This window comes from Pelodiscus sinensis, chromosome 2 (genome assembly GCF_052426305.1).
Source record: "Pelodiscus sinensis isolate ZL-2025 chromosome 2, ASM5242630v1, whole genome shotgun sequence".
Lineage (NCBI taxonomy): Eukaryota > Metazoa > Chordata > Testudines > Trionychidae > Pelodiscus > Pelodiscus sinensis.
In genome coordinates, this window is record NC_143053.1 from 167,429,670 (window position 1) to 167,453,226 (window position 23,557).

The 23,557-nt window shown below is 41.6% G+C and overlaps 1 protein-coding gene across 1 annotated transcript in view; it reads right to left on the reverse strand.

Annotated features, from left to right (window-relative positions):
* HECW1 (HECT, C2 and WW domain containing E3 ubiquitin protein ligase 1) overlaps positions 1–23,557 on the reverse strand; it is a 334,425-nt gene that overhangs the window by 142,543 nt on the left and 168,325 nt on the right. Inside the window, exons 7-8 of the mRNA XM_014574083.4 lie at positions 15,442–15,517; positions 636–805 (exon numbers count right to left, since the gene is read on the reverse strand). Coding sequence (XP_014429569.1) covers positions 636–805; positions 15,442–15,517 — 246 coding nt within the window. The remainder of the gene's footprint in view (positions 1–635; positions 806–15,441; positions 15,518–23,557) is intronic.

Below are 23,557 nucleotides of genomic sequence, written 5' to 3' on the forward strand. Positions count from 1 at the left end.
ATGGTCCAGAAACTTTTTATAAGGGTTACAGATTACTTGAGAGCTAGACTTCATCATGGTGCTTTGGAAGATATGTCAAGAAAAATGCTAGTCTGTTAGAAATGACTGGGTCAAAAATCGCTATATGTATTTTGGTATTTTACTAAACAAATAAATAGCAGATGCCTATGTTAGCAAAAAATCTGATGTTCATAACAAATAAGCAGATGTTCAAATACACTGGAAATGTATGAATACAAAATACATCTGTCTGTGACAAAGAAACTATAATTTCTATAAGTACCATAATTGTACCAAGCTGTAAGTTAACCTTTGAGGCAAATAAGACAATAGTGCAAACTGTTCAACTCATGCTGCAAAAGGGGTTCCCCAGAAGATGTATATGTATGTACTTTTCTATTGTGCACAAGGAGTAGTTAAAATAAATTCAGCCAAGATAGCTGATTACAAGGTCTTTTACATTAAAAAAATAAAATCCTAAATGGTAACAAACAAGAAGGTAGGTTGTTTTTTAAAAAATGTACTGTTGATTGAAATATCATTAGGCATATTTTTATGTTCTAAGAAAATGTGATAAACAAAGGACTGAAAAATAATAAAGCAATCTAGAGAATTGGAGATACTCAGTTGCTTACCTCTCCTTGCCAGATAGGGTTCACAGTATTACATGTGATCTTGGATCTCTTCTCTTGTCCATGGTGAGGAAGTGCTGGGAAGATGCTGTGCTTTCCAGGCTGAATGGAAATCTTCAGGTATGGGTCTGGGTTAAAGAACATTCCTTTTTTCAGACCCAAAGCCTGGAAATCTGCAGAAAGTTGAATATTCTGATTAGCAATCACATTACAATTAGCACACTGGGAAGCCAGAAGAACCACAAGAGGAACTAACGACAAATTAAAAAGCAAAGCAAGAAAAATCCCACTGCATTCTGTATTACTTGCATAGTAACATAAAACCAAACCATTATAAACAATTTCAATAACATTGTAGGATTTGTAAAGTAATTTAAAACTAAAGCACACTCACTAATCCTCCCCTCTATAGAGAAAGTAAAAATCAATCTGTAATTTAGACACAAGAGTGGGTGTTAAAATAAAAGAGTTCCAAATTCCTTCTTTGCGAAAGACTTTGTCTGATTATGGGCAAATTACTTAAATTCTTTGGGTGAAATCTTAACCACAGTAAAATTAATGGCAAAAGTCTTAATTGACTTCAATGAGGCCAAAATGTCACCTTTTGCAACTTCATTTCCCTTTTGTAAAAAGTTGCAAATAATTGCTCAAAAATATCCTGTGCATAATCATATATATAGTAGCCCAATGTCTGTGACTCTGTAACGCTGAAATGCTGGCTATTCCCTCTGGGCGGTCCGTGCTGCATGGGGAGTGCGGGACCCAAACAGCTGCTTGTGCCGCTTGCTCCCCCGCGGTGCAGAAGTCAGCTGAGCGCCACGGCGGGAGGGGAAGGGGGGCAGGGCGGTGACATACAGGGCCAGGGGGCAGGGCCTGGTCGTGTACATCACCACCCCGCCCTCCCTTCGCCTCCCGCTGTGGTGCTCGGCTGACTTCTGCGCCGCTCAGCCAGGCTGCCACGGGGAAGCCCAAACGGCTGCTTACTCCCCTGCGGCAGCCCGGCTGAACAGCACAGAAGTCAGCCGAATGCCATGGCAGGAAGCGAAGAGGGGTGGGGTGGTCACATGCAGTGTGACAGTGACTCCAGGCCCTGCCCCCTGGCCGTGAACGTCACTGCCTCGCCCCCCTTCGCCTCCTGCTGTGGTGCTCGACCGACTTCTGCGCCGCTCAACTGGGCCACCGCGTGGAAGCAAGAGGCACAAACAGCCATTTGGGCTCCATGCTCCCCATGCAGCACGGGGAGCACGGTGCCCAAACGTCTGCTTGTGCCGCTTGCTCCCCGCACAGGGAACCCAGAGCCCAAACGGCTGCTTGCACTGCTTGCTCCCGCATGGGGAGTGCGGAGCCCAAATGACCATTTGGGCTCCGTGGTCCCCTGGATGAGAGGCAGGAGGGGGAGGAGAAGAGAAAGAGAGCGATGGAGAGAGAGGCAGGAGGCAGAGGAGAGCTGAGAGGGGGAGGCAATAGGAGGAGAAGAGAGAGAGAGAGACGGACATAGAGGAGAGACTCGAAAATCTGATGACGGGCTGATGACGGGCTATTGGCTAGTTATTTATATTTTTAAAAGAACTCTCCTTAGCCAAGAACACCTTTTTTGGGGTGTGTTATTTGCAGAGACATTTCAATGATTGACTATTGGGAAAAGTTTCTGCTGAAAGCACACCTCAAAGTTCATCCTTTAGAATTTGTGGAAACTGAACTTTAGATTTACATATGGAAATACCCCCACTCAAAGTGCTTGTGCATTCATTTAACCACAGAATAGAAACAATACCATGTGAATTATCTAAGGGTACGTCTAAACTACATGGCTCCGTCGACGGAGCCATGTAGATTTGTTGTTTTGGCAAAGGCAAATGAAGCTGTGATTTAAATGTTGCAAATTTACATGGCTGTCGTTCTGAGCTGACAAACAGCTGATCAGCTGTTTGTCCGCTCAGCGCTAGTCTGGACGCTCCTCTGCTGACATCAAAGCCCTTTGTCGGCAGCCCCGGTAAACCTCATCCCACGAGGAATAACGGGGCTGCCGACAAAGGGCTTTGATGTCGGCAGGGGAGCGTCCAGACTAGCGCGCTGAGCGGACAAACAGCTGATCAGCTGTTTGTCGGCTCAGCGCGGCAGCCATTTAAATTTAAATGAAGCCGCGATCATTTAAATCGCGGCTTCATTTGCCTTTGCCTATGTGTCTAATCTACATGCCTCTGACGACAGAGGCATGTAGTCTAGACACAGCCTAACTGATCACCATCAAGCTTTGATTTCAAACACTCATGGTCAGTTAATTTTGGGGGGGGGAGAATCTGAATTTGAATAATGAACAGATTCAGGAAAATCATCATCTGCTCAAAGATAATCTACAAGCAGAAGGTGAAACTAAACTTGTCAAAATTCACTTAAGTCTATTTGATACATTCAGTTAAGCTGCAGCAAGGATACCATATTCCCCATAAGAAGCATTCTGTGTAAATATTTTTTATATTCTCTTCACAAGAAAGCTGGAACTCCCTCAAATCTGAATGTTAGAAAATAATGCTGTATTGTTTTTTCAATATTAGCATCATTTTCAACATTAATATTTTTTTCAAAATGATTTCATTAGACAGTATTATATATTTTATTTTTGTATGGTACATAAAACAGTCCAAATTTTCACACACAAGTGTCTAAAATTGGCTCCTAAATCTAACATTCATCTAAATATGATTTTAGGCACTCAACTTTATTCAACTGGACTTGGAAGTTTTGGCACTATGAAACCATATAGTTTTTATACTATTGCTGCTTCATGGGAACTTATTTTTTATTTCACTTTAAATAAGCCTATTTCTTTGTGCTGGTGAGCTTCTTGTAAACTGACCTAAAAAAGTACATTCCTACCACATCAAAACGTAGAGCAGGATTTTTAGCTGCACAACTTCCAGGGTCTTTAATGTGAGTCAGACAGATGGAACCCACAAGAGCCTCTTTTCAAATTTACCCATAGGATCCTGAAAAAAAGGCCACATAGCCCATTATGGCACGCCTTTTTGAAGCCCATGAAATACAAACCAATCTACAGGTATATCTCATTAGTTCAGGTCTCAATAGCAGCTACTGCCAGTACCCTCTGACTTTCTCTTTTTCCAGATGCATTTCTAGTTTCCTTTGGAATGTGAAACCATTTGCTTTTAATGACTTCAGTGTGTGAGTCTCTGTTTCAACTCAATAGTAGCCACTTTCATTTATTTAAAACTATATTTCAAATAGAAACAAAGCTAATGAATAGCTGTTTTGCGTCTTTTACAGCCTTAAAGAAATGTAAAATGTTAGGGAAGATAAATCCAACCAATTTTGGAGATTCTTTCTAAATATTTTTAAGTGTCATTCCTCTCTGACGGTTGTTGAGAACTCCTGATCTCCCACATGTTCATTATCCTGATGAGCCAGCTGAGCTGGCAGGTTAGATGAGATCAATGAAAACCCATTAACAGTGCTGTTGATAAGAGGATATGCTGGATGGATTGAAACTCCTAATGGAATGCAAAGGAACACTAGGGCTATGTCTACACTACAAGGTTTTTGCACAAAACCAGCCATTTTTGTGTAAAAATCGGTGGAGCGTCCACACCTCAAGCGCGCTTTTGTGCAAGAAAATTGACAGAACAGAGGGCTTTTGCCGGTAGAGTTATTCCTCTCCCCATGAGGAATAACTCCTTTTTGCGCTACAGCTCTTGCACAAAAAGGCAGGTGTGGATGCTCCATAGGGGTTTCTTGAACAAGAAAAAGCTCGGGTGCTCTGATGGCCAGTCTGTGAGTACCAATCAGAGCTTTCTTGCACAAGGGTGTCCATGCAGTGTGGATGCTCTCTTGCACAAAAGCACATCACTTTTGCAATGTGCTTTGAGGTCTGGACACGCTTTCGTGCAAGACGTTTTTGCGCAAAAACTCTTGCGCAAAAGGCTTCTTCTGCAAAAGCCCTGCAGTGTAGACGAAGCCAAAGTGTATGCCAGAGTACAGCTACATCAAAGAGCATGGACCAAGGATCAGAAACTTTATGAAGTTAGGGAAAAATATTTTGCTTCACTAGACCATTTGTGGACCAAAGGAATGAGTTCCATACATTAATTGTTTGAAGACATGCTCTGTTCTTGTTTGTATTTAACCTGCTGCTTGCTATTACCGTGTACGCTTGATTATCTTAATTCCACCAATTTGTTATGATGCCTATTATATTAATATCCCCATGTTAATATCAGACACTGTCTCTTTCACTCATCTTTGTCATTAGACTTTTAGCATTTGTAGAGAGCACTTGTACAGTTTGTCAATATTTAACTGCTTGCCCTCATGTATTATATTTAAATCTGACTATTGTGTTGGACTGTTCCCCACTAGCTCCTGTCTGTACTTTACCAACTTCTTTCCAATTCCCTTTACGATATAGAGATCTGCCTTTAAGAAATGTATCTCTGAGGGGGGATACATATAAAAAGGACAGTTTATAAACCTCTGTTTAACAGAAGGGAAGAGAGGCTTGCCCTTTGTTTATCCCTGTCTCTGCCTTGGAACCATGTGCTCCTCTGCACTTGGGATGTCAGCTCACCAGGCAGAGATTTCAAAAGTCATCACACATGTGAGCATAAACATGCTGTATTTTATGAATCCTAGTCTCACATCTGTCAAATCAAAATACAAATCAGGTTAAGTGAAAGGACAGTCCATTAGAAAATATTTCTGTGATAGTATGGGTGACTCTCTTAGCAGCATCACTCCACAAGTGAAATGTTTTGGATCAGATTGTAAAACTTATGTTGTACAAAGATTTTAAAAAGGGGGAAGCTTGTACAGACTGCACCTCCTGAGTGGGAGATTCATATGTACAAGGCACCTTTCAAATAGGCTCCCAGTTCTACTCAGGTCCATAAAGATCAACTGGCTTTGCTGTAAATATTGCCTTGTCAGCAGTACTTTCCAGGAAAGTTCAAACCATTATTACAAATCATGCTGGCAACTGTGCTGAAGCAGAATAAGGTTTCTAATATAAGCCACAGGGTGAGAGAGAATGAGAAAAGCCCCTGAGAACAGATTTTATTTTCACTGATGTCTCCTCAAAGGACTCTCAAAGGCTGTGTCTAGACTACAGGGTTTTGTCAACAAAAAACAGAACTGAATGTAGTGTATACGCTCTTTGTCGACAAAACTTCTGTCGACAAAAGCCTGTAGTCTAGACGTACCCTATCTGTCGACAAAACTTCTGTTGACAAAAACCTGTAGTCTAGACATATACAAAAAGAAATACTTACTGCTGTTTATTTTTCTGCATTTTCAAACATAGAAAAAGATTGCAAGTGTTCTTACCATAAAATGGTTCAATGACAGATTAAAAATGAAGATAACGAGCTCTACATTTACATAGATATATGAATCTCTAGCCTAATTCTAATAGCTGGAATAAACCATGGTGACTCTAGCATTCAGTATATACAAAAAAATCTGTTTTCATTAATCATCTTCCAGATAGTCATCCAACTACAAGTGGGATAATTGAGCCAGGTGTTATAGAGGATAGTTTGGTTTCTCAATGTAATCTGTGGGAGAAGGTTGCATGATATGGCACATCAACATGGAAAACATCTTTTTAAGAAGACCTCAATTCAATAGCTGTCACCCTGACGTTTTAGTGAACATAAGCTAGTCCAGTGATACACATGCTGATGCCAGCTTTCAGTGGAAGAGTAAAATGGCCACAACTTCTATTGACTTATCATCAACCTATGGCAGTGCCTGACGTAAAGACCTGTGTGCAGCTGAAGCTCTGCAACCTGCTTCAATCTCGCCAGACATTTTGACTCACTAGGTCAATGCTTTGGGAAAGAACACTCTGTGTCCATCTCGGAAGTCAGGTCTGCAAGAAATGGAGGCTTCCTGATGGCTTCCCACAGGGATCAGTACTTGCCCCATCCCTTTTTAACTTATACAGAAGTGCTGCACCTGAGTTGACCTGCTGCAAGCTCATATATACTGACGACCTACCACTAATGACACAGGCCGCAACATCCAGCAACACGAAAGACATCATTAACGCTCATCAGAAGATGGGACAAACTTGGTACTAGTAACTCAAACCCAATGCATCACAAATGGTAGTGTCAGCACTTCCATCTCAGCAATCCTGAAGCTAAGAGGCAAGGCAATCACCCACAATCCCAATCCCCACAGGCTGGGAATGATTCTCATCACAGCCTTATCTATCAAAATCTGAAGCAGGTGACCCATGAAGCAAAGAGTCACACAATAACATTATCCACAGAGCAAGCAGGTTCTAGCTGGGGTTGCATTACTCGAATGCTGTGAAGGGCAACAGTGGCTTTAGGGGCTTTATTCTGCAGGCTAGTACTGTGCAGCTGTTTGGGGGAGAAGCTTGTACACCGACCACACTGCTATACGGCTAAATATGGCTAAAAGGCTTGAAACTGGCACACTGAAATACACTCTGCTGCCTTCACTTCCAGTCCTCAAAAATGTCCCTCCTCCAACCGTACAGTGAGAGGTGCCTATGTTGACCAAGTATAAGAAAACTCTTACTAACCAAAAGCATCTTGTTCACCTGTCTCACACATCACCTTAAGTCCTACCAAACATACTGGGCAGCTGGAGAAGCAATTCTGTCATCCAACCTCAACCCAGAAAATGCCTGGCAATTGCAGTCAGTAGACCCTGGCATTTACCAAACACATCACAGATGATTCCATCATTGAGCCACCTGGTTTCTCACTCTTCTTAAGATAGTGGACAACCAACTGTATTAGGACATTACATGGAAGATATGTGCACATGGTGCACAAATGGAGTAGCAAGGATTCAACACAGTGCAAATACGGAGACCTCCAAATCACTGAATGCATTGTGTATAGCAAATTTGCATGCTGCATATCTGAAGTTCTCAAATGGATTTCCAACTTTTCTATCAGCTCGTAAATGTTGCTGTTCCCACATGAAAAAAATTCTTCGGTACTTCAGGCTTCCCCAAGTCAGCATTAAAAAAGGACAATTTATAAACATTTAACAGAAGGGAAGAGGGGCTTGTGTCAATCGTGGAAGGCTGGAGTAGTCAGAGGGAGTGATTACCTGGCTCTAGTGGCCCCAACGTTCCATGCAAAGGTCACAAGGGGTGTATGCTTGACGCTGGGTTCGAAGAACAATTGCACTTGGTCTTTGTGTGTGTGATGTGGATTTTCTTCTTGTTATGAAAGCAGTGATTATTAGGTTTACTGTATTTTAACTCTCTCAACAAGTACAAGGCAGGACTTTTCCTTTAGTATTTCAGGATATGTCTACACTACCACCCTAGTTTAAACTAGGGTGGTAATGTAGGCAACCGGAGTTGCAAATGAAGCCCGGGATTTGAATTTCCCGAGCTTCATTTGCATAAAGCTGGGCGCCGCCATTTTTAAATGTCCGCTAGTGCAGACTCCGTGCCGCGCGGCTACACGCGGCACAGACTAGGTAGTTCGGACTAGGCTTCCTAGTCCGAACTACCGTTACTCCTCATTTCACAAGGAATAACGGAAGTTCGGACTAGGAAGCCTAGTCCGAACTACCTAGTCAGTGCTGCGTGTAGCCGTGCGGCACGGAGTCCGCACTAGCGGACATTTAAAAATGGCGGCGCCTGGCTTTATGCAAATGAAGCCCGGGAAATTCAAATCCCAGGCTTCATTTGCAACTCCGGTTGCCTGCATTACCACCCTAGTTCGAACTAGGGTGGTAGTGTAGACATACCCCTAGTTTTTAGTGGTGTAACTGAACTAAAATTCATGGCTTTATACCACCTCAAAAGCAGTGGAATGGCATGGAGAATCAAGCCTACAATTTTGAGGAGTTCTTTTTCCTTGCTATTGTACAAAACTTGCACTAGGTTAACGCAAGCATGGAGGAATGAGACTACAACTCAGTCTGTGAGAAAAGCAGTGGCTGACATAAGATAGAATGAAGGGACTTTAATAATTTGAGAACTTTTGATCTGACAGCACATCAATCTGAGCACCCTTTTGCTTATTATATAAGACTTATGTAACATGTATCATGGGAAAAAAATGTTTCCTGATCCTCTCTATTTATAGTCCTGAACTGTCTTCATGGCTGATCCTGCGATCCCCACTCATGTAAGTGCTTAATATGGGAGTCATATCACAACCTAGAGAAACAGACAGTACTTACGCATGTCGTTCCCATGACTCCACATGATTTTCACATATATAAGGGTGTGTCTAGACTACATGCCTCCTTCGACGGAGGCATGTAGATTAGCCAGATCGGAAGAGGGAAATGAAGCCGCGATTAAAATAATCGCGGCTTCATTTAAATTTAAATGGCTGCCCCGATCTGCCGATCAGCTGTTTGTCGGCAGATCGGGGGAGTCTGGACGCGATGCCCCGACAAAGAAGCCTTTCTTCATCGACACAGGTAAGCCTCGTGAAACCAGGCTTACCTGTGTCGATGAAGAAAGGCTTCTTTGTCGGGGCATCGCGTCCAGACTCCCCCGATCTGCCGACAAACAGCTGATCTGCAGATCGGGGCAGCCATTTAAATTTAAATGAAGCTGCGATTATTTTAATCGCGGCTTCATTTCCCTCTTCCGATCTAGCTAATCTACATGCCTCCGTCGAAGGAGGCATGTAGTCTAGACACACCCTAAGAGTTGTACAATCAGCTGCTTAAGGGACAGATATTCCAACAGAATTATCACATCTCTCCACAAAAGTTTTAATTATAAAAATACAATAGTGAAGATATGCAGAAAATTATGTAGGCACTGTCAGACACCTAAAAGATCCCTAGTTTATTTACAATGGGACATATACGACTTCTCACAAGGCTCATGAAATAATCCAAAAAGCTCAGGCAAGTTCCTACTACTGTGTTAGCACTAACCCTATCATATCCTTAGAAGCATAGTAGATGCTTCTCCAAATGGAAATCCAACTATATATACAAAACAATGGGTTCTAAATTAGCTGGGGAGTCTTGCCTCTTGACTGAGTGAATAGAGAACAACACTAAGGCTTTTCACAGCCATTTGTAAAAAATTAGGGGATTTTCTGAGCATGATAGTGAGCTTGTCCATATGGAAACTGAGCAAATCAGAGTGTAAATCTATGGCACACTAGCTTGTCACACACTTAGAGTATGCCTATCCATCAGCTATTCATGCTAGGAAGTACCCTTTTGAACACACACTAGATCTACTGGAGCTAACACACTAAAATATGCCAGCATGGCAGTTGCGGCATGGGGAGAAGCTTGAGCTTGCTGCTGAGGACAATTCCATGCAACCCTCCTAGGTACATAGTCAGGTGATTATTATCCATACTGCTGTGGTGACACTGCTAGGTTTAGCACTCTACATGGAGGAGAGCTAGCATGCATTTTCCTAATCCCATGCTACTGTTCTGGTATACTCTAACATGCCATTGTAGACTCTGCCACCGTAAATTGAGAGTTCTGCAGTGCACTCTGTTGTATCACTACTTCAAACAGCTGTAGGTCAAACCACACTAGGAAATGTTTGGTGCACAGTCTCAGGGTCTTCCTGGCTAGTTAACATGCAGTAAAATAGTGGGCTGTACATTCATACCCCATCTTGCCAAACATTAACTTGCTGTATAGACAAACTCGACAAAAAAAAAAGGACAAATAAATTTATGCTAACCAAGGATATTAAGGAGAATTAGAAGAGCTTTTTATTTATATGTAGGGAAAGAGGCAAAAGTAGCACTAAGGAGAATACAGTCTATTAATAAATGAAATGAGAATAAATTAATTATTGAGAAATAGCTGCAAGACAGAAATCCTTTTTGTTTTCAGTGAGAAAAAATGCAAGAGAAAGTTGAACAATTTGTCTGAATAGTCTAACAATGAGGCCGATTAACTACTGGAGCAAAATGCCATTTCTGGCTGCTTTTCTGGATGCCTCAGATCAAGACTGGGTGCCTTCCTGGAACACATTTTACTCAAATACAAGTGCTCAACACAGGTTACCTGAATGAAATTCTCTTGTCTGTGTTATACAGGAGATCAGGCTAGATGATTTAATAGTTCTTTCTGGCCTTTAAGTCTATGAACCCAGGCCTCTACCATGGAAGCACAAGTCTGTTTTGGAGATGATAAAAAATTATTTCCATCCAGCAGAAGCTCTGGAAAGGTAATAGACTCCTGAGTAGTAAGCAGCATGGGTTTATAAAGAATATATCCTAACAGATTACTTCGATTTTTTGGAGACGTGTAGTTTATAAAATTAGCCCTAGTCTACACAGGGGAGTTATTTCAAAATAACCCCCCTTATTTTGAAATAGTAAGTGGAGTGTCCACACTACCACGCCCTTTATTTAAAAATAACAGGCTGGTTATTTCAAAATCTGTACTCCTGTTTTCCTCAGGGAATAACACATTTCAAACTAGCATGAATGTGGAAACTCCGCTGTTGCTATTTCAAAATAATTACTCCCCAGAGTAATCTGAAGTAATTATGCCCCAGTGTTCCTGGGGCTCTAAATTAAGGTAGTGTCCTAATAACGGAGACTGCCTGGGACTAATTTTGAGGCTCTCCCATAGTGGGGACATGTTATTTCAATTTTGTTATTTCAGGCATTATTACTTTGAATTTATTTATTTTGAAATAATTTCCTAATGTAGACATGCCCTTGGTGAATAAATATATTAGATATAGCCTGAGATTTTTCATAGATGCTTAAGGGATTTGGATGCCTAATTCCCACTAACCTTGGTCACCCAAATCACATACACAGTTCTGAAAAATCTCAAACTATAGTATGTATAGATTTTGGTTAAATGTTTGATTACATAAGAACATAATAATGGCCACATTGGTCAGACCAATCATCCATCTACTCCACCGTATTGTTTTTGACAGTGGCCAGTGCCAGATGCTTCCGAGAAAATGAACAAAACAAGACAATTGATGAGTGATCCATCCCCCATAATCCGTTCCCAACTTCTGCCAGTTAGAAGTTAAGGAACATCTTGAGCATGTAGTTTCATCCCTGGCCATCTTGGTTAATAAGCCACCTATGCACCTATCTTCCATGAACGTACCTATCATGTATACTCGTTCATCAGCCCATTCATTTATAAGCCAACCCACCAAGATGAATAGATAAAAATGGTAAACCACTATTCATAAGCCGAACCTATATTTCAACGGTTGGCAAACTTTGGTTCCCGGCTTGACAGGGTAAGCCACTGACAACGATGTTTTGTGTACGTGGGAGTGTCCACAGGCACAGAACCCCTCAGTTCCCAGTGGCTGTAGTTCACTGTTTTCAACCAATGGGCACTTCAGGAAGCAGCGCAGGCTCAGGGATATGCTGGCTGCCACTTCCCACCACTCCTGTTGGCTGGGAATGGCGAACAGCTGACACTGGGACCTGAGGGGCTCTGGGCATGGAGGTACTTCAAGCACACAAAATGTCCTGGCGTGCCAGTGGCTTACCTTGATGGGCTGGGAACTGAAGTCCGCCAACCTCTGATCTACAATGATAGTGTAGACCCATTGATAAACTGACCCCTGCTCTTCGATGTATCACTCTTCTTTCTCCCCTCCGCCCCCAAAAATATGCTTATGAAAGAGTGTATATGGAAATCTTTTTTAAACCCACTTGTACTTTTAGCCTTCACAACATCCCACCCGAGTTCCACAAATTTAGTGTGCGCTGTGTAAAGAAAGACTTTCTTTTCTTTGTTTAAACCTGCTGCCTCTTAATTTATCTGAGTGACCCCTGGTTCATGTGACATGAGAAGGGGTAAATAACACTTCTTTGTTCATTTTTCTCCATGATGTTCATGGTTTTATAGACTTCTATCACATCCCCCATTAACTGTCTCTTTTCTAAGGGATGAATCTATCCATATCCTTTATTGTTGTTGCTCTTTTCTGAAACTTTTCCAGTTTTAATGTATCTTATTTGAGCTGGGGAGACCAATATTGCACACTGTAGTCAAGGTATGGTTGTACTATGGATTTATACACTGGAATTATGATATTTTATACATTATTATCTATTGCTTTCATAAGGGTTTATAACATTCTGTTAGCTTTTTTTACTGCCACTGCATATTAAGTAGATGCATTCAAAAAACTGTCCACAGTAACTCCAAGATCTCTTTCTTGAGCGGTAATAGCTAGTTTAGATACCATATTTTTGTAGGTACAGTTGGAATTATGTTTTCCAGTGTGTGAATTACTTTGCTCTTATCACCGTTGAATTTCAATTGCCATCTTTTTGCCCAGTCACCCAGTTTTTATAATTCTATTGAGTTAGCGTTGGACTTAAATATCTTAAGTAATTTTGTATCATCTTCCAATTTTGCCGTTTCTGGCTAAATTTTCATAAGGTCTCCAAGTGATTTAGGATCCTAAACAGTTTTTATTGATTTTCAGTGAATTGTGCTGAGTTATACCATCTGAGTACCTGATTTTTAATCACTGTAAAATGGGTGGTGATAATACTTTCCTACTCCCAAATGGTTATTAGGTTAAAAATCATTAATGTTTGTGAGATACTCATATTGTGGTCATTAGTATCAGAAAAAACCCTGTAAACAGTATATAAATATCAAAGGGTGTAAAGATTAAGGCTTGAGAAAAAATACTGAAAGTGATGCACAGTATTATAACTAAGAGTGATGGGATGAAATTTAGAAAGGGAAAATACAGGCAGAATCTCACACAAACCTCCTGACAGTAAGATCTATCCATCAACCAGCAGAATAGCCCAAAGTGCCTTCAGCAAATATATTATGCTCTCAATGGACTATGAATGCCTTCCAATGAAGTGGCTGTTATGAGAACCTGAGTGCATTTCTTCTTTCTGCATCTAACTTGACAAAGAACTCAGTCACTTACAGGTGTCTATAACTGGAAGTGTGACATTTCTGAGAGAGGTGGAAAAGTCATTATTTTTATTTTGAAAGCTAATTACAAAGTTGCTTTGCACTTTTAAAACATTGTATTAAATCTAATTAGAGAACTCTATAATTTCTCTTAATATCTTAAAACTTTAAAAGTTATAATAATATAATTACATAAAATTAAAAAGCCACAAACACAATAAATTATTTTCTTTATAACTTCTGATGCTATTGCTGAACAGTTAACACTGAAACTAACTTCTCACAGGACCAAATTTTGATCCCTCTATGTAAGTGTACATTCAGAAAAATTCCACCTGAAATAACTCAAATTCCTATTTCTTCCTGATCTCAAATAGTCAGTGGTTGGCTAATGCTCTTAAGTATGAGAGTCTGTATGTGATATAAATGTTTATTGCATATGGGAGCAATTACTCAGGCAAACTTCCACTGAACTCAGTGATTATCATTCACTTTTTGTTCAGTATTTTCTCAGGCAATGTCTCAAATTGCATGGAATTAAGGCAGAAACATTCCCTGTGAGTAGGTAGTTTTATCACTGTCTACTTCAGAACTTCTTTGAAGCACTGAAACAGTTGGCAGCGGCCCACATGCGGCCTATTGGGGTTCCAGCTGAGGTCCGCACATACCGTCTGCCCACTTTCCCTATGCTCCTCTTGTGCACTGGCACACTGAAGTGCCGCACTTCCTATTCCTTCCCCTCCCTACTGGCACTTTCAGAGAGCCATGAATCTACTAATTCACACTCCTACCTTGCTTCTCCTCTTCGCTCCCAGAGCTTGAATACCACGAATCAGCTGTTTGTGACTATTCAAGCTCTGGGAGGGAGGAGGAGGAATTGCAGGGCTCCAGTTTGCCAGAGGTGTGGGTGAAAGGGGAAGAGAGGGTATGCACGAGCTGTAAGTGGAATTTGCAGCCCACTGCGACTAAGGAGGACCACTCATGCAGCCCACTTGCTAGTCTTGGTTGCCCATTGCTGATCTCGTCCTTGCTACTGCAGCAGGCAGCATATGTTAGGCTAGATAGACTAATCCAATATGGCAGTTCCTGCGATTTAGTTCCAGGATGTTAGTTTGATGGTATTTTTTCCTTTAACTACTTAACATTATTTAATTGCTAGAAAATGTAGAATTCTCTTTTTGTTTTCTTTGTGGTTTTACTTAGAGTGAAAACTTTTTGGGGCACAGACTCTATTAGTACAGCACTTAGCACAGTAGGGTCTACTATTAATTTTGAAGCAGGAAATAACCATTAACATGAATGAATATGAAGGGCACATTTAGAAAAGCAGAAGCACCTGTAAGCTCTATGTTTAACACATACATGCTCATGTTTAGGCACATCTGTGGGCCTGATTTGGAGAGGCACTGAAGTATGCACTTAAAGTTAAGGAGGTGCTGAAATCCCATTGATTTCAACAGATCTTAAGAATAAGTATAAAGCTAATCCTGTGGGTACGTGCTGTCATGAAAAGGGATACTTTTCTGAATGAGGGCCCGTAGAGGCAACTGCCATAATGATGCATGGAAGTTGAAGTAACTACAAGTACAAATGGATAGCTGGACACCTTACTGCCATTTCGCCTGGGCAATCTATAATAATACTTAGCTCTTTTCTGATTCTTTCTATCTGTACTCTCAATTAGCCTTACAAATGAAGTCAGTATCATTACTCCCATTTTACAGATGTAAAATTGCCTTCAATCACAGAGATACCCGTATGCAAGTTTTTCAGGTGAACCTCTGCCTCCCTGCTTTAAAGCCTTGGTCCCCTGAAGTTTCAAGGTTAAGTCTGAACAGTCCACCAGGATTGTTGCATGGTTTAAAAATCTACATTCCTGTCCTCTGGGCTCATTGCTTTATGCATTCAAGCAAAGACATACCTGACAGTGAAAAACTGATCAGTCTCCGACTTCCTTGACCCTGGACTGGATCTTCATTGACGATGCTTTTAAAAATCTGCTGGAAGAAGGAAAACAGTGAGAGATAGCTGTATGCAGTGAGTTTTCAACAGAGAACCAGTTTAGTAACTGTAATTCCTGTAATTGTCATCAATTCAGAATCAATTACATACTTTCATTAGGCATTTATTGATCAAAAAAATTTTACCAGTAAAGAAACCAGACGCAAGGAAGCTTCTTTTCACGGAAATAAAAACTGTGCAAGAAATTACTGTAAATTTATAAATGTTTTGTGTTAATAAAAAGTGCTTCCTCAGTGGAATGTGTGTAAACAGTACTGATTATTAAACAAAAAAATGAACGCAGCCCATAAGGAGGGGTATATTGTCCCTAACTCTAACAGTAAACTCTGGTCTCAACAAAATGAAATATAATACCCTGTAGTTCAGTTATTCTAGTGACTGTCCAGCTGATTTCCAGGACCCTGCATTTAATTTACAAGCTATATAAAACATGAATACGGGAACAACTGTGAAATTCTGTGGTGACAAATGTAAAGGGCATGTCTGAAGAAGTAAGTGCATATGAAGTTACGCAATTGTGTTGTATGGGTTATCACTAAGACATGCTGCATATTGGGGAGTCATCCAGTCAGATATTAGCTCGCTAGAGACAACAGCAAGGAAAGTAACCAACATAAGGCATGGTTTCAAACCACCAGCAACGGCCTTCGACCAGCAAAGGAGCTACAATTCAATGACTCACCTGCTTAAGGCCAAACTAGCAGAACTGCTCAACCTTGCCTGGGGACTTGTATGTCTCCAAGCACATAGGACTGAGCATACAAAACAGAACATAGGCCCCATACTTGGCCTTCTTCCTGCTCTCCACCTATGCTGCAAGCAACAAGGACAATGAGATGACTGAAAAGACTCCAGAGATTAGCCCAGGTTTCAGGGATAAACCTGTATATGAAGGACTGCAATATCTAGTAGGGTGAGAAGAAACTAGTTGTTTCCCATTCTAATAGGGTTGAGAGTTTAGACTGCGTGCTTGTATTTTATTTCTTTTGGTAACTAACTCTGACTTTTTGACTATCACTTATAGTCACTGAAAATCTATCTTTTGAAGTTAATACTTGTTTTACTGTTTCTCCTTACTAGTGAGTTTGCTTAAGTGTTTGGGATTTGCTTAGGTTTTACAAAGGCTGGTGTGTGCATCTTGAGCAGTGCAAGACTGTGATTTTCAAGGTTCATTGTTGGAAAGATCTGGCTGGTGCCTTTCTCTGTGATTCACGAGTGATTCTAGGAGAATTCACGCTCTCTAGCCAAGTATGGGCCTCTATACACTGTTGTGCTGAGTATAATGAGGCACTGGAGGAGTTTGCTGCTTGTCACTAGTAAAACATTGTTAGAGACAGCCTAGGTTGGCAGAGTGGTCCCACAGTCCCATGATGCACTTTGGGGAACCCAATCACAATAGGTTACATTGATTTTGGAAGGTGCTTTTTTTCTTATCAAATGTCATGTGGTATTAAGACTTCTTTGATGCTTTTGACAAAGGGTATGTCTAGACTACATGGCTCTGTTGATGGAGCCATGTAGATGAGTTTACTAGACATAGCAAATTGAAGTGGCGATTAAAACAATTGCTGCTTCATTTACATCAAAAAGGCCGCCGTGCTGTGCCAATCAGCTGATTGTCAGCATAACGTGGTAGTCTAGATGGGGATCAGCCGACCCCAGCACCCGTCGATGGAGCCATGTAGTCTAGACACACCCTAAGGCTACGTCTAGACTGGCCCCAAATTCCAGAAAAGGGATGCAAATCAGGTAAGTCAGCATAGGGAATCCGCGGGGGATTTAAATATCCCCCACGGATTTAAATAAACATGTCCGCCGCTTTTTTTCTGGCTTGGGGAAAAGCCGGAAAAAAGCATCTAGACTGGCCCGATCCTCCGGAATAAAGCCCTTTTCCGGAGGATCTCTTATTCCCACCTATTCCTAAGAGATCCTCCGGAAAAGGGCTTTATTCCGGAGGATCGGGCCAGTCTAGACGCTTTTTTCCGGCTTTTCCCCAACCCGGAAAAAAAGCGGCGGACATGTTTATTTAAATCCGCGGGGGATATTTAAATCCCCCGCGGATTCCCTATGCTGACTTACCTGATTTGCATCCCTTTTCTGGAATTTGGGGCCAGTCTAGACGTAGCCTAAGGCTGTGTCTACACTGGCATGAATTTCCGGAACTGCTTAAAACGGAATACTATTCCGTTTTCAGTTTTTCTGGAAAAGGAGCGTCTACATTGGCAGGCTGCTTTTCCGGAAAAGCCCTTTTTCCGGAAAAGCGTCTGTGGCCAATGTCGACGCGCTTTTCCAGAAAAGACTACTGGGCTGTCTACACTGGCCCTTTTCCGGAACAGTCTTCTGGAATAAGGACTTATGCCCGAGCGGGAGCAGAATAGTTTTTCCGGAATAGTGGCTGATTTTGTTCAGTTGAGCATCGTTGCTTTTCTGGATATTCAAGGGCCAGTGTAGACAGCTCGCAGCTTATTCCAGAAAAGCGGCTGATTTTCCGGAATAAGTGGCCCAGTGTAGATACAGCCTAAGTGTATTAGGACAACAGAGTTACCTTTATCAACCAAACATATAATCTCATGAAAATGATATCAAGTTTGACAATTTTCATAAAACCATTTTGATTTGCATTAATTATGACACCTTCCTTCAATTTTTCACTCAGTGCTGCCCTTAAAAGTCTTCCCAGGAGCAGTGTCCAATGAAGCAACCAATAGTTATCTGGTTTACCCTCAAATATTGGCACAATATTTGGCTCTTCTCTCCCAAACATCTGGAACTTCCCAAATGTTCCAAGATTTGTTAAAAATTAACATTAATGATTCAGAGAACTCCTCCACAAACTCTTTGAATATTATTGTGTGCAGGCAATGTAGTCCCACAGACTCTTAAAAAGTTTAATTTTATTAGTTGCTGTTTAACATCCTCTCTAGTTGCCGATGGAATAGAAGATATTTCATTATTTCTGTGAAATATGATTACATCATCCTGCTTTTTTCTACACACAGAACAGAAATATTTAATGAATGTTTCTGCCATCTCTGCATCTTGATAGACATTTTTATCATCCTTATCTAATATTGCACCTGTACTGTGTTAGGATTTTGTTTGTTCCTGATATATTTAAATATTTCCTTCTGATAGCCCATAATCTTTCTGGATATAGATGTGTCACTAATGGCTTCGGCTTCCTTCATCAATTGTCCACATTTGCTAAGTACTGGCTTTTACTCATTGCGATCAACTTCCCCATTCACTAGGGCTGTGTCTACACTGGCCCCTTCTTCGGAATAGCCATGTTAATTTAGAACTTTGGAATAGGGAAATGCACGGGGGATTTAAATATCCCCCGCGGGATTTAAATAAACATGGCTGCCGCTTTTTTTCCGGCTTGGGGAAAAGCCGGAAAAGAGCGTCCAGACTGGTGCGATCCTCCGGAATAAAGCCCTATTCCGGAGGATCTCTTATTCCTACTTTCAAGGGAAATAAAGCCCTATTCCGGAGGATCTCTTGTTCCTACTTCCAAAGGGAAATGCGCGGGGGATTTAAATATCCCCCGCGGGATTTAAATAAACATGGCCGCCCCTTTCTTTCCGGCTTGGGGAAAAGCCGGAAAAGAGCGTCCAGACTGGCGCGATCCTCCGGAATAAAGCCCTATTCAAGTAGGAATAAGAGATCCTTCGGAATAGGGCTTTATTCTGGAGGATCGCGCCAGTCTGGACGCTCTTTTCCGGCTTTTCCCCAAGCCGGAAAAAAAGGGGCGGCCATGTTTATTTAAATCCCGCGGGGGATATTTAAATCCCCCGCGCATTTCCCTATTCCAAAGTTCTAAATTAGCATGGCTATTCCGAAGAAGGGGCCAGTGTAGACGTAGCTTAGGGGTATGTCTAGACTACATGGCTCTGTCGATGGAGCCATGTAGATGAGTTTACTGGACATAGCAAACTGAAGTGGCGATTTAAATAATCGCCGCTTCATTTACATCAAAATGGCTGCCGTGCTGTGCCGATCAGCTGTTCGGTGGCACAGCGGGGCAGTCTGGATGCTCCACGGTCGACAAGGGAAGCCTTTATCAACCACTCCGGTAAACCTCATTCCATGAGGCATAATGGAGAGGTCGACAAAGGCTTCCATTGTTGACTGCAGAGCATCCAGACTGCCCCGCTGTGCCGCCAAACAGCTGATCGGCACAGCGCGACAGCCATTTTGATGTAAATGAAGCAGCGATTATTTAAAACAACGCTTCATTTTCCTATGTCTAGTAAACTCATCTACATGGCTCCGTATAGACAGACCCTATGTGTCCCAGTACAAAATTTCAATGAAGACATGCAATAAACATATTCCCTTTGGATCATCTCATATCTTTCATGACCCTAGAAAAAAAATTAATTATGATATGTAAGGATTTTTAAAAGGTCAGAAAATACAATATATTCACATAATGGCACAATTAGAACCCAATCTGCAAAAACCTATTTATTGGATAATATTAGTCACATGAATAGCTCCAGTGAGTTCCGTACAACTGCTCAGGTGTGTGACTGTTTCCAGGAGCAGGCCCTCTCATTTAGAACTAAATGAGCCACAATATGAAATTTATCTAAGAAACAGTAGCACGATATAAGTGAATTACATGGGCCATCCTACAGAACTGGACTCCCAGAGCAGTTAGCTACTGCCCTAGTGGAGGTGGTTTACCTATAGCACCGGGAGAGAGCTGCTGCCATGGCCACTCTGTCATGTCAAAGTGCTTCCATGGCAGCACTGCTGCAGCTGTGCTTTCAATTTCTAAGTGCAATTTGTGTATCTTTTCCGCTTTTCTTCTGAAAGAGGCTTTTCTGAAATTTAGCCCATCTACACGGGGCCAAATGTTGGAAAAAAAACCTCCTTTCAAACATCCCTTCTTCCTCATAAAATGAGGTTTACAGGGATGCCGAAAAAAACGCGTCGGATTTTCCGAATATTTTTTCAGAAAAGCAGACATGTTCCTTGGATGCGGTAGAGCTTTTCCGGCATAGTCTAGATGTACCCTTAGTCTTTGTGAGTGCAAACTTCAGCTTGTGTCTAACACTTAAAAGTTAATTTCCTATGAGTAGGTCTCCTACAAATGATCAATACTCTCCTCCCCTCTAAGTTTTATTTGAAAAGGTTTGTGATTGAAAAACAAGTAGGACTGTATTAACGGGTTTTTTTCATCCTTATCTGTCATGCTAGAGCCATGGGAACTGAAGGGTGAACTCTGAAAGAAGCAAATGCGGGGGGAGGACGAGGATTACTTTAGGACTTTCAAAGTATTATGGCTATAATCCCCTGTGCCACTTTGAAAATCTCTCTCTAATTAGTGGTAGTGCATCAGCTATAACCCTTTCTCTGTTAGCAGTCAATGGAATTAATCCATCTTTCGAATACAATATACTCCCCTTATCGTGCTGACTTGCCAAGCTGTTGTGCTGGCACTGTAATATTGATGCATTAGGGCAAAACAAAGAACTACAGACCCAACTTGTATATTAGTAAAGTTTCATTCTCTAGTAGATTCTCTGCAGTCAGTTCAAACCCTTGAAGGACCATGACCACATTCACCTATAATTTTCCCTTGCTTTGATTCCTATACACCCTCTAGGTTCTATGTTGTAGACGAGGGATATCATCATGTAGATGACGACACGATTAACTGATAAGCCTGGGCTTATTGGTTAATCTTGTCAACTGCATACATTTCCTTCCCCCCACCCATTTGCTGCCCCTGTACCAGAGACAGTGGAGGGGAGAGTGGGACTTGGTGCCCAGGAGGAGCTGGCTTAAAAGCTGGCTCCCCACGATCACTGGATCCGCCTGCCCAGAGAGTAAAGGGAGCTATTATGTGTGGGTGCCAGCTTTCAAGCCAGCTCCCTCTGCGTATAGGCTCCCACGGACCCACCTCCCATTCCTGCTTCCTCCTACCTAAAAGCTGGTTCTCTCAGCACCAGCTCCATGGTACTGCCTGCCCCTCCCCCACTGCACTACTGCCTCTATCAGCAGCCTCTGTTCACAGGGAGCTCGGCCCTCCCCTCTAGGGACTGCTGCCGCGGAACAGCCTCTGTCTGTGGGGCGCTCGGGCCCACCACGTACAGAGGCTGCTTCATGGCAGTCTCCCCTGCCCTCTCCAACCCCCCTTCACTGCTGCCTCTGTCCGTGGGAACAGGGGCTGCTGCCAACTTGTGCTGCTGCCTTTCTATCAGAGGTAGCAGTGCGGGGAGGCTGGTAGCCAGTCTGCGCAGGGAGCTTGTTTTTAAACACTCCCACCTAGCACCCCATGCTGCTGCCTCTGATACAGAGGCAGCTGTGCAGGGTCGCAGGGGGCTCCCCAGGAGCGGGGCCAGGAGTACACAGGCTGCCAGCCCCATCTCTGAGGACTATTGAATATTTGTGGTTACATGACTATTCAATTACACAATATCTAACATCCCTATTGTAGACACCACCCTTCTAGGCCAGGAAGATGACCTTACAATGCTTCCCCTTAATCTGAGAAACAGTATATTGTTTACTGACATGTGGTACTCCCTCTCTTATCTTCAAAAGGGCTGCTTCTGGTGCCAGATTTTATTTAATTAAGTTCTGTTATCAGTAGAGGGAAGATCTTTATTTCCAATACTTCATCTTTCCCAAACCCAAATTTACCATTACAATTTTATTAATTCTTACACTAGATTTTTGAACGTTCAAAGCCAGCCTAACTACAGGACACCATTTTTATTGAGCATCATCATTAAAGTCCTGTCGAAGACAGCTGATTGATTAGTTCACAACAGCAGAGAAATAAATGGTTACCTGCACAGAGATACACACACAACTCAGTCTCTAAAATGTAAGTATTTCACTGTTCCCAGTCTACCTTATGAAGAAAGAATGGAGTTTCAGGATAACTATCAGCTAAAAGCAGGAAATTATGGGCACCACTTTAAATTAAAACAGACAGAATTGAGGCAATGTTTTCCATGGAGTTCAACATCTTTTTCTCCAAGCAATAAACCTTTCAGCTTTTTATTAGATTTCTCCAGTTCTTTTAACAGACTCCAACTCTAACAGCTTAAGAAAAATCTTTAACCAGAGACATTGACCTCTCCTTCCTTCTTTGAAACTTGAAATTTATGTATTATTATATAGAAATACACAAGAATACCTACTGCTTAATTTGTAATAAATGAGATGCCAGGGATCAAGCAATTAAGTCCTGGGGCACATGTAATTTTTTTAAATTTCATAACTGATAGGATAACCCCAGAGGTGCTGGTGCTATGAACTACCAAGCCTAGAGGTACTGAGGCTCAGTTCTGGCACAAATTAAGCACAAATAATGACTATGAACACATAAGAATCTGTGGCTGTGCTTTCTAGGTTGATCATGTAATGGTTTCTAATAAACTGCACTGTTTTCTGCATATACAGCAAAATTTCCAGTGGGCCATTTTTCTCTGATGTATACGAAAAAGGTGCTCACCAGATTTAACATTTTTTAAAAACAGTTAAAATGTTAAAGAATGTTAAAAGTGTATAATTCACAGGCTAAGGAAATAGCATCTATCTACACATCTGGGAATAGTGGTTAGATTATAAAAAAGTACAAAGGTTGGTTTAAAGGTCGTAAAATAGATAGAATACATAATCTGCAATAACCCAAATTTAGGTGAATAAATTTAATGATACGGTTTGTATGTTGGCATCCATTACTTGGGTATATCACTCATGAAAACTTATACAGAGGATTGGTTGTAGAAAGCAAATACAGTATATAGCAATGAGTGAAGATTGTCTTTCCGTATATGAGAAATTAGGATAAACTGTCCCTCAGAAAATAGAACCTAACACAGAAATATTTCAGAAGCTTCAGGGGGTAGCTGAGTTAGTCTGTACTGGATAAACTTTAAAAACAACAAATGGTCTGGTAGCAATTTATAGACTAACAAAACATGTAGATGGTATCATGAGCTTGCGTGGGCACAGCCCACTTCTTCATATGACCGGAGTTTTTCTGAAAG